Source organism: Eptatretus burgeri, chromosome 2, assembly GCF_056783735.1.
Source record: "Eptatretus burgeri isolate ZD-2024b chromosome 2, Ebu_testis_v1, whole genome shotgun sequence".
In the NCBI taxonomy this organism is placed as follows: Eukaryota; Metazoa; Chordata; class Myxini; order Myxiniformes; family Myxinidae; genus Eptatretus; species Eptatretus burgeri.
Window position 1 is genome coordinate 119,415,828 of NC_140962.1, and position 11,671 is coordinate 119,427,498.

General features: G+C 43.5%; 1 protein-coding gene and 1 long non-coding RNA gene across 7 annotated transcripts in view; one reads left to right on the forward strand and one right to left on the reverse strand.

Annotated features, from left to right (window-relative positions):
- LOC147032941 (uncharacterized) overlaps window positions 1–11,671 on the forward strand; it is a 143,099-nt gene that overhangs the window by 32,491 nt on the left and 98,937 nt on the right. The gene's annotated exons all lie outside the window — the stretch shown is intronic.
- The window catches only part of LOC147032942 (multiple PDZ domain protein-like), a 239,163-nt gene that overhangs the window by 24,887 nt on the left and 202,605 nt on the right, over window positions 1–11,671 (reverse strand). For all 6 annotated transcript variants that reach the window (XM_085870979.1, XM_085870976.1, XM_085870977.1 and 3 more), the window contains one exon: window positions 9,584–9,667. In XM_085870979.1, the coding sequence (XP_085727105.1) occupies window positions 9,584–9,667 (84 nt within the window). The remainder of the gene's footprint in view (window positions 1–9,583; window positions 9,668–11,671) is intronic.

Here is an 11,671-nt window from a genome sequence, read left to right on the forward strand (position 1 = left end):
TAGAGAGAAAGGCAGGGTGCCAGTCTGTATCGGATGCTTGAGATACTATGTCAAGAGAGACGACCCTGATCTCATTTCTGACATTGAAGTCCTCCATCCATTATTGGGAGAGTAGAAGCAGCACGTCCAAGGTAGACTGACCTGTTCTGAAACTGAATTGGTGATCTGAGATGAGGCCGTTGGAAAAAAGGAAGGATTTCATCACAACAGCAATGATCGTCTTTATGACCTTCTTGATGCTTGAAAGCAAGCTGATACAATCGGTCTGTAGTTCGGGAAATCGGTATTTGCACCTGTTTTATGTAATGCAGTGATGTTCGCCAATTTCAAAGCAGATGGAAGATCACCTCAGGCAAATGATCGGGTGACAGAGCAGAAAGAGGATGTGCAAGAGCAGCAGAGTGGATTTTTAGGACACGTGTGTTGATGCTGTCCGGTCAAATTGCAGAATCAAAGTCAAGGGACACGACATGGCTGCTGAATCACATGATCGATGATGTCATGAAATTTATCCACCTTCTCAGGTGAAAAATGCAGAGTCCAGGAGAAGTTGAGTACAACTGAGTAGGGTGGGTACAGAGAGCGAGGCATTGTGGGCACAATATGGAAGCAAACACTGCATTGAGGCATTTAGTCTTATCACAAGCGGAGTCGGCTGTGGTGCCATTTGAAGTGAAGGAAGGGATGGAAGGGGAGCATACACCAGGGACAGACTTAACAAGGTGCCACCAGGTTTTCGAGGAGGGAGACTCGTTTGAAAGTTCAATCTTGACGTTGGATAGATGTTGTTATGTGGCTCTCCTGAGAGTGGGGACACACTTGTTGTGGGCTTTGTGGAATCATCTGAGGTTGCCTTCAGTCGGATTTGCCTTCCAGGAAGAGAAGGCAAGTTGTTTCAAGGCAACTGCCTCACCACAGGATACAGTGTACCATGGGCAGGAGGATGGTTATGATCACTGAATCGGAGCTTGGATGGATATGTGCATCGTCAAGGGATGCCAGAAACTTCTCCACCCTCTTTCTCACCAGCAAAACATTTGGTTTGCATACACATGATCTTTGGAGCAGATTTCTGTGGAAGAATTTCCAGACTGCATTAATATCAGGGGCAGCAGATGTAAGAGACTAGTCCTGAAGTGAGACGGCGACTTGCAGTCCTTGCCAGTCTGCCTGAATGAACTTCCAGAATTGCCGGTGGTGAGGCAGCTTTCTAAGAATAGCCAGAGAGATGTTGACTCTCACAAGCACATGTTGAGAAGAATGAAATGGAGCAAAGGAAGAGCAGGAGATATTAAGCAGGGAAGTTTGTCATCACCAAGTCCAGAAGCATCACCAATCAATGGCAGAAATTTGGATCAGAAAGTTCACATATTCAGTCAGTCCCATGAAGTCACATAAGTCCTTTGCTGAAATGCCATGGTTGGTGAGAGAGGTACCAACACTGAGCCAGTTTGCAGAGTGATAATTGAAATTGCCACATATGAGGAAGAGAGAGTTTGGATGATTTTTTTTTTTGATTTTTTTTTTTTGTATACTTTGGTCGAGGCTCGTATGAGAGCTAACACACAACTCACAGCAAGGAGGCATGAGACAAGAGGGGCGGGAGTGGAAGGGACAAAACAGTGGGGAACAGACGCATTAGGTGAACTGTGGAAGGGAGAGGGATGGGGATGGGATGGGGAACATGGCGAAGAGAAGATGGACATTTCAGGGACTTTCAGGAAGGAAAGCAGGAGAAATGAAGGAAGTGGGCTTGGGTGGATTATCGGGGGTAGAAAAGATTGAGGATTTGGATGGGGGAAGATAAGAGGTGGTGGTGAACAGCTGTTTTGAAAGCCTGGAGGGAAGAATGGGAAAGAATAGAGTGAGGAAGTTTATTCCAAAGGCGGGAAAAAAGAGGAATGAAAGAGTGAAGATGAGCAGTGATCCGTGATTTTGGTAGTTTTACCAGAAGGGGGTTGTTGGCGGACCTTGAGCGCCCTGTGGAAATGTGGAGGGGACAAATCGCAGAGAGAGCAGGGGGGGCAAGGCTGGAGAGGAGTCGGTAGAAGACAGAAAGACCACCGACCAATCTGCGGTGATTGAGTGAGAGGCCCAAAGACTCAGCTTCATTGCGGGAGATGCCGATGATCTTAAATGCCCTGGTTTCGACAGCGTGAAGCCGAGAAAGGTGGGAGGCAGGAGCACCAGCCCAGAGGGGAGAGCAGTACTCCATCAGGCTACGGACAAAAGCTTTGTAAGTGGTCAGGAGCTAAAGAGGGCCGAGGAAGGACTTAGCACGACGGAGGATTCCCAGTCGGCGACTGGCTTTTGAGGCGAGGTTGGAAATGTGACTTTCCCAGGAAAGGTCATGGCAGATAGTGAGACCGAGAAGCTTGAAAGAAAAGACTTCTTCCAGAGGATTGTTGAGAAAGTGGATGGGGGGGTTTTGTAAACGGTCCTTTCGAAGAGACATAGTGAGAGTGTGAGATTTGTCTGGATTGAAAGACATGTTCCACGTGTTGGACCAGTTTGTGATTTTATCCAGATCTGCAGTGAGCGAAGAAGCTGCTGCTTGCCGGTCTGAGGGATGACAGATGGTACGGCAAAGGGTGGAGTCGTCGGCAAAGAGAAATAGAGGATTTTCCAGAGAGTCCGAGAGATCATTGATGAAAACCAGAAAAAGAACAGGGCCCAGAACGCTACCTTGAGGAACTCCAGCCTGCACAGGAAGAGGGGATGAAAGAACTCCATTTAGGGCCACACGTTGACTGCGACAGGAGAGGAAGTCTGCGAGCCATGAGTGGAGATGGCCTTGAATACCATGGGGAGAGAGTTTGGTGAGTAGGGCAGGGTGCCAGACTGTGTCAAAAGCACGTGATATGTCCAGGGATATGGCTCGGATTTCCTGTTTGGCATTGAGGACCTCCATCCATTGATGGGAGAGCAGAAGCAGCATATCCAGGGTAGAGTGACCTGGTCTGAAACCAAATTGATGATTGGAAATCAAGCCATTGGAGAAGAGGAAGGATTTCATATCTGAAGCGATGATGGATTCCATCACCTTGCTGATGATTGGGAGAAGGCTGATTGGTCTGTAGTTATAGGGATCTGTTTTTGCACCTTTTTATGCAGGGCAGTGATGTTAGCAGATTTCCAAGCAGATGGCAGATGACCTTGGGCAAATGAGAGGGTGAATAGAACAGAGAGAGGGTAAGCAAGAGCAGAAGAGCAGGCTTTGAGGACAGGTGGGCTGATGCCGTCTGGACCGGTTGCAGAATCTGACTCGAGGTTTGAAAGCAAGCTCTCCACCTTGTCAGGAGAAAAGGATACAGAGTCCAGGGACAGTTGGGTGCGACTGGGTAAAGTGGGTAGAGATAGTGATGGGTTTAGGACACAAGATTTAGCTGCAAACACCGAGTTTAGACATTCAGCTTTATCACGTGTGGAATCAGCAGTGCGGCCATTTGAGGTAAGGGAGGGGATGGAGGGGGAACATACACCAGAAACAGATTTGATTAAACGCCACCAGGATTTTGAGGAGGGAGAGAGGTTTGAGAGTTCAGACTTGAGATGAGAAAGATGTTGTTTTCTGGCTCTCCTGAGGGTAGATACACACTTGTTCCGAGCTTTGTGGAAAGAACTGAGATTGCCCTCAGTTGGGTTTGCTTTCCATGAGGCAAAGGCAAGTTGTTTCAGGACAACTGCCTCGCCACAAGCCTCAGTAAACCAAGGGCGGGAGGAAGGGTAAGACAACTGAACACGAGAGGGGATAAATCTGTGCATGAGGGAGAGCAAGTTTCTTTGAAAGAATTCCCAGGATGAGTTGATGTTTGAGAAAGTAGTGATAGGAGACCAGTCTGTAAGTTTGATGGCTGCTCAGAGACCCTGCCAGTCGGCTTGAGTGAAATGCCAGACTCGACGGCGGTGAGGTGGCTCTCTGATAACAGCCAGAGAGATGTCCACTTTGACAAGGACGTGGTCAGAAGAACCAATTGGAGCGAAGGAAGAGCAGCAGTTATTGTCAGGGAAATTTGTCAAAATCAGATCCAGAAGAGATGGAGTACCATTGGTTGAGATCCGGGTCGGGAAGTTGACCGATTGAGTCAGTCCCAATGAGTCGCAGAAAGCTTTTGCTGAGGTGCCATGGCAGGTGAGAGAGGTACCCACACCTCGCCAACTGGCGTGATGACAATTGAAGTCACCACATAAGAGGAAGAGAGAGTTTGGATGAGATGATAGAAGATGGTCCATGTTTTCGGATAGTGAGGTGTAGATGGAGTCATCACTGTTCGGTGGACGGTACAGTACACATATAAACATGAGGTGGGAGTGGAGGGAAGCCGAAGCCAGAGGTATTCCTGGGGGTGTGGGGGAGTGAGAGCAGTGCATGGAGAGTGAGGAATAGAGTCTTTGATGAAAAGAGCAACACCTCCACCAGGACGAGGCTCAGGTCTGTCATACCGTAAGAGGGAGTAGCCAGGGAGAGATACTTGGGAGTCAGACACGTCTTGGGAGAGGAAAGTTTCTGTTAGGCAGATAATGTCTGGTTTGTCAGTGGCAACCTGTATGGAAAGATCTGAAAGGTTTGAGTGAAGGCCCCGGATATTTGAGGTCCACACTTTTAATGAAGAGGAAGTGGAGGAGGCTTTGGGTGCAGGAGGTGGAGGGGGAGGGGGAGGGTAGGACAAGGGACGAGGGGGGCAGGTAAGGAGGGTTGCTGAAGGAGTGTGGGGTATTGCAGAATAGCGAGGGGAGGGGCCGAATGAGGAGGAGAAAAGGCTCTGTCGTGCTGGGGGAGAGGAGGGACAAGAGACAAGGAAGAAGGCAGTTGGGGATTTGAGGAGGTGGAGTGAAGAGATGGAGGTGAGAGGGCAGTAGAGGGAGGCAGGTTGGTGGATGAGAGGGGGGGCAACTTTGAGAAGGAAGAGTGAGGGGGATGAAAGGTGGGAGAAAGGTGAGGGGGAAATTTTGAGAGAGGTGAGAGGGAGGCTTGGAGGGAGAAGAGTGGGATGGTTGCTTTGAGAGTGAGAGTGAGGGGTGAGGGGGGTGAGTTGGCACTGAAGTTGGAAAAAAAGAATGGTTGATGGAAAGCGAGCATCCATGGCAAACTGTGGTTTTTAAAAGTTTTAGGTCAGAGATGCGATTTAACACAATTCTTGATGGATGCAATGAAGGCGAATTCAGAGCATGGAGAGAAGAAGCGCTGTAATAGTTGGATTTTTTAGGCAAGGAATGAAGGAGAGGTCGAAATGAGAGCAGTCTGTTAAAATAGCAGAAGAGTAGTGCATTGTGAAACAGTAAAGAGTACCACATGTGTGAGAGAGGAAGATGATTGTTTAAAAGTTGGTCAATGTTGGCTGCGAATGAGATGGAAATGGAGTCGTCACTGTTTGAAGGACGGCACAACATACAAAGAAGAGGTGGGAGTGGAGGGGAAGTTGCAGCTAAAAGTACTCCTGGGGGTTGGGAGGTGTAAGAGCAGTCCAAGGACAGTGAGAAATGCAGTGCTTGATGCAAAATGCAACTCCGCCGCCAGGTTGGGGATCAGGCGTGTCGAACCAAAGGAGACAATAGCCAGGGAGAGACACTATTTCGGGATAAATTTTAGGTAGTGGGTCCATCGATGTTGAGTAATCTACTGATTTAGACAGGCGAATGGAGTTGTGGATCCGCCATTTGGAGAGGTTCTGGTCTGAAAGGATCAAAACCTTGATGAAAAACGGTGCCCAGCTGATGATCCGAGCAGTTGGGGAATCAGTAAATTGTTTATAAGTTAAAGTTATAACTTGAAATAAAATAGCTTTTGTAAGTACTTACTAGTACATAATATATCTGCGTTTGTGTGTGTGTATATATATATATATATATATATATATATATATATATATATATATATATATATATATATATATATATATATATATATATATATATATATATATATATATATATATGTGTGTGTGTGTGTGTGTGTGTGTGTGTGTGTGTGTGTGTGTGTGTGTGTTATGTCTGGCCTCCTTCTTGGGACTACGGTGCAGTAATTGGTCTTTATTACCCTCGCTGAAGGAGTCGCAGAGGGTATTTCATTTGGGTCCGTTTGATTGTTTGTCTGTCTGTCTGTCTGCACAGAACTTTCATGTTTTTCTCCACAACCGCTTGTCGGATTGAAACAAAATTTTCACCATTGGTGCATCTAATTATGTCGAATGTGTTTATGATAATTTTTTTGTCATAGGTCATGTGGTGTGGCAGCCATATTGGAAAAATGGAAAAACTTTATGGACCTCTGCATCTCTGAAACCACACCAAGGAATAATTTGAAACTTAGCACATAGCAAGAACTCTTCATGTGGAACGAGTGCGATTTTTTTTATGACGTCATAGTTGCCCTCATCAAGACGTCATAATTGCATATGTGGAACACCACATCTGATCAGTGTGAAAAATGTTGAGCGTCATCTCGGGATAAAATGGTCAACAAAAAAAAAACATTCATGACATCGGTCACGTGATTTGGCAGCCATATCGTTAAAAAAATTAAAAATAAAACCTTCAAAAATCTTCTTCTCTGAAGTGGCTGAACAGATTGAGGCGAATCTTTACATATATATGACCGCCTATCCATGAGGAACAAAAGAGTCACGCATGTGATGCCATTGGTCACATGGTTTGGCAGCCATATTGGATTTACCCAAAAACCCACAAAAATCTTCTCCAGAACGGCTGGACAAATCGAGGGGAAACTTCACACAAGTGTTCCACAAGCTATGAGTGTACAAGTGGCACATAGCAAGTACTCCTCATGGGAAATGAGTGTGGTATTTTTATGACGTCATAGGTGCCTTCATTATGACATCATTATTGCATATATAGAACGCTATATCCGATCAGTATAAAAATATATGAGGGTAATCTAGGGATAAAATGGTCCACAAAATTATTTTATGACATCATCGGTTACGTGATTTGGCAGCCATATTGTTTTTTGTTTTTTGTTGTTTCAAGGCAACTGCCTTACCACAGGATACAGTGTACCATGGGCAGGAGGATGGTTATGATCACTGAATCGGAGCTTGGATGGATATGTGCATCGTCAAGGGATGCCAGAAACTTCTCCACCCTCTTTCTCACCAGCAAAACATTTGGTTTGCATACACATGATCTTTGGAGCAGATTTCTGTGGAAGAATTTCCAGACTGCATTAATATCAGGGGCAGCAGATGTAAGAGACTAGTCCTGAAGTGAGACGGCGACTTGCAGTCCTTGCCAGTCTGCCTGAATGAACTTCCAGAATTGCCGGTGGTGAGGCAGCTTTCTAAGAATAGCCAGAGAGATGTTGACTCTCACAAGCACATGTTGAGAAGAATGAAATGGAGCAAAGGAAGAGCAGGAGATATTAAGCAGGGAAGTTTGTCATCACCAAGTCCAGAAGCATCACCAATCAATGGCAGAAATTTGGATCAGAAAGTTCACATATTCAGTCAGTCCCATGAAGTCACATAAGTCCTTTGCTGAAATGCCATGGTTGGTGAGAGAGGTACCAACACTGAGCCAGTTTGCAGAGTGATAATTGAAATTGCCACATATGAGGAAGAGAGAGTTTGGATGATTGTTTAAAAGTTGGTCAATGTTGGCTGCGAATGAGATGGAAATGGAGTCGTCACTGTTTGAAGGACGGCACAACATACAAAGAAGAGGTGGGAGTGGAGGGGAAGTTGCAGCTAAAAGTACTCCTGGGGGTTGGGAGGTGTAAGAGCAGTCCAAGGACAGTGAGAAATGCAGTGCTTGATGCAAAATGCAACTCCGCCGCCAGGTTGGGGATCAGGCGTGTCGAACCAAAGGAGACAATAGCCAGGGAGAGACACTATTTCGGGATAAATTTTAGGTAGTGGGTCCATCGATGTTGAGTAATCTACTGATGTAGACAGGTGAATGGAGTTGTGGATCTGCCATTTGGAGAGGTTCTGGTCTGAAAGGATCAAAACCTTGATGAAAAACGGTGCCCAGCTGATGATCCGAGCAGTTGGGAAATCAGTAAATTGTTTATAAGTTAAAGTTATAACTTGAAATAAAATAGCTTTTGTAAGTACTTACTAGTACATAATATATATGCGTTTGTGTGTGTGTATATATATATATATATATATATATATATATATGTATATATATATATATATATATATATATATATATATATATATGTATATATATATATATATATATATATATATATATATATATATATATGTGTGTGTGTGTGTGTGTGTGTGTGTGTGTGTGTGTGTGTGTGTGTGTGTGTGTGTGTGTGTGTGTGTGTGTGTGTGTGTGTGTGTGTGTGTGTGTGTGTGTGTGTTATGTCTGGCCTCCTTCTTGGGACTACGGTGCAGTAATTGGTCTTTATTACCCTCGCTGAAGGAGTCGCAGAGGGTATTTCATTTGGGTCCATTTGATTGTTTGTCTGTCTGTCTGTCTGCACAGAACTTTCATGTTTTTCTCCACAACCGCTTGTCGGATTGAAACAAAATTTTCACCATTGGTGCATCTAATTATGTCGAATGTGTTTATGATAATTTTTTTTGTCATAGGTCATGTGGTGTGGCAGCCATATTGGAAAAATGGAAAAAACTTTATGGACCTCTGCATCTCTGAAACCACACCAAGGAATAATTTGAAACTTAGCACATAGCAAGTACTCTTCATGTGGAACGAGTGCGATTTTTTATGACGTCATAGTTGCCCTCATCAAGACGTCATAATTGCATATGTGGAACACCACATCTGATCAGTGTGAAAAATGTTGAGCGTCATCTCGGGATAAAATGGTCAACAAAAAAAAAAACATTCATGACATCGGTCACGTGATTTGGCAGCCATATCGTTAAAAAAATAAAAAATAAAACCTTCAAAAATCTTCTTCTCTGAAGTGGCTGAACAGATTGAGGCGAATCTTTACATATATATGACTGACTATCCATGAGGAACAAAAGAGTCACACATGTGATGTCATTGGTCACATGGTTTGGCAGCCATATTGGATTTACCCCAAAACCCACAAAAATCTTCTCCAGAACAGCTGGACAAATCGAGGGGAACTTCACACAAGTGTTCCACAAGCCATGAGTGTACAAGTGGCACATAGCAAGTACTCCTCATGGGAAATGAGTGTGGTATTTTTATTACGTCATAGGTGCCTTCATTATGACATCATTATTGTATATATAGAATGCTATATCCGATCAGTATAAAAATATATGAGGGTAATCTAGGGATAAAATGGTCCACAAAATTATTTTATGACATCATCGGTTACGTGATTTGGCAGCCATATTGTTTTTTGTTTTTTTTTACCTTCAAAAATCTTCTCTGAAATGGCTGAAAAGATAGAGGTGAAAATTTACCCATATGACCACCTATCCATGAGGAACAAAAGAGTCACACATATGACATCATAGGTCACATGGTCTGGCAGCCATATTGGATTTCCCCGAAAACCTATAAAAAATACACCACTCAAAAGAAGTCCTGGCGAGGGTTTGCAATCTGATTGCTCATTTTCTTGTTTTGATTATACTTTTTTAAAGCAGGTGTTGTGCTCGCTCACCTCCAGAATCTGGTCCCCAGCCCAAAGACGTCCATCTTTTGCTGCCGCCCCCTTGTCATAAACTTCATGGATTATTATTGCTCCCTGGGAAAAGCATGGAAATTGTCAGGAGAAATCATCCAACTGCTCAAGGATTAATGATAAAGGAACTTCAGGATTGTCATCATTACGAAACAAGTTGCAGTCAAATGGGCAAGAGTTACATAGACAGGCTAATATAATCCCTTCAAACAATTTATCTAAACAGGACTGTGTGGCAAATCGAGTACTGGGGAAGTTGTTGGTTGTCACATGGTGATGATGCTGCTTAGTGGACAGCAATGTCACCATTAGGCTGTGAAGTGAAATCGACAAAATATTCATGCAGCTTCTCATGCAAATTACAATTTGTAACTGGGTTGCTAATCTGTCAAAGAAGAGAATATTTAAGTTGGTAATATTTAAAAGAACAGCTAACTGAAGACTCAAATTTTAAACCCCAATGACTCTATTAATTTAAATTGTAATTTATGTGATGGAAAACTGGACATTGTGACGGCTGGTAGTTCTGCATTGGCGTACAGATATAACAATAGATGGAATCATCATAATATTGATCGAGGTATGCCAACCACTGTGGGAAACAGGAAGAAGCTTCTTCTTCATTAGTATGCAGAACAATGCTGCGAGGTAGCATCATTGGCTGAAGGCATGGCTGTGCTGCAGATGCAATGCCTTTTGTAGGATAGGGCAGGAATTTGGCCAGGGTGCCAGCGATAGTTCACCTACTATTAGTGAAGGATCTTTTATGTCTACCAACTAATATCAGCAGCCGAGATGCCCTGTTTTAACATCCATCGGAGGGACGGCACACATACTGATGAATCACCCTGCCTGTGAAACACCAGGATGACAGTTTATTGCTGGGCCAAATTCAAACGCAAGGTAGACAACTTGGAAGTGAGTGAGCATTCCTCAAGGCTATCCTGCCAGCACCAGTAAGAAGCTGATGTTTCGGGTGTTAACTTTTTGTTGGAACAAAACATAATGGAGGTGAGACGGGGAACATCATTTATCAATCTCTGCCCTCTTCCCGTCCGTCCCCCAATCCCATCTCCCTTTTTTGCTCTGACGAAGTAGCATTCTCCAATCAACTTTCTCTTCACTCAATGGACTGAAATTATTTTGCATCAATGTAGTATAATATGAGCTGCTATCACATACAGTACAAATCATGGATTGCAGAGGAAAGCAAAACAATCAACTTCCCATCATCATGCATTGAAAAGACAGTCTATTTGTTCTTCTGCCTTAAATAAATTAAATGAAAGGCAAAGTATAATTTGCCATCAGGTTTTTTTTCAGCCTTTTATTGCCAATTGTTACAACACTTTATGACAATGGCTTTATCAACAGAGCAGCCTTTGCATTGGCTCCATGAATAAATATTTTTGCAACATGTAGTGACAAAAAAGTTAAGACTAAAATAGACAGCATCTAAACAATAAGGATATGTTTAACGTCCACTCTTCCTTTCGGTGCTTCAAGCAGGCAGTGCACTGCCACCTGTGTTTTCCTCCATCCTGACCCATGATCTATATTACCCCCATTAGCCCCTTTTAACCCAACTCTCTTACTGATTTCAGTGTTTCCTCCCCTTCTCTCTCTTTTCTTTTCCTATTAGCTTATCCCCTTACTGGTTGTGCCCAATAGTTGCCCCGCTACCCCAATCTCAATTTGACCTTGCTCTTCCATGAGCCTTGCCTTTGAAGAAAAAAAAACCTCAGAAATCCAGGAATTCAGGTGCCCTTCTACATTCAGTGATGGAAATGCAGGAAAATGCATAAAAACAGGAAAAATGAAAATGAGCAAAAACAAATGGTCTCAAACATAAACCAAAATGTGTGGCAAAGAGGACACCACAATGCCAGTGACCAATCTCTCAAAAAATAAAAGCAAACTGCTTAATGATCTTTGACTAAAGACGTTTTCAATTCTGATATTAAAAAAAATGTTTAATTGTTTGTTTGTTATGAGTAGTTAATTGTAATTTTTTTTGGCCACAGCAGCATATCCACATAAATAGCAATGACATTAGAATAGAAAGTT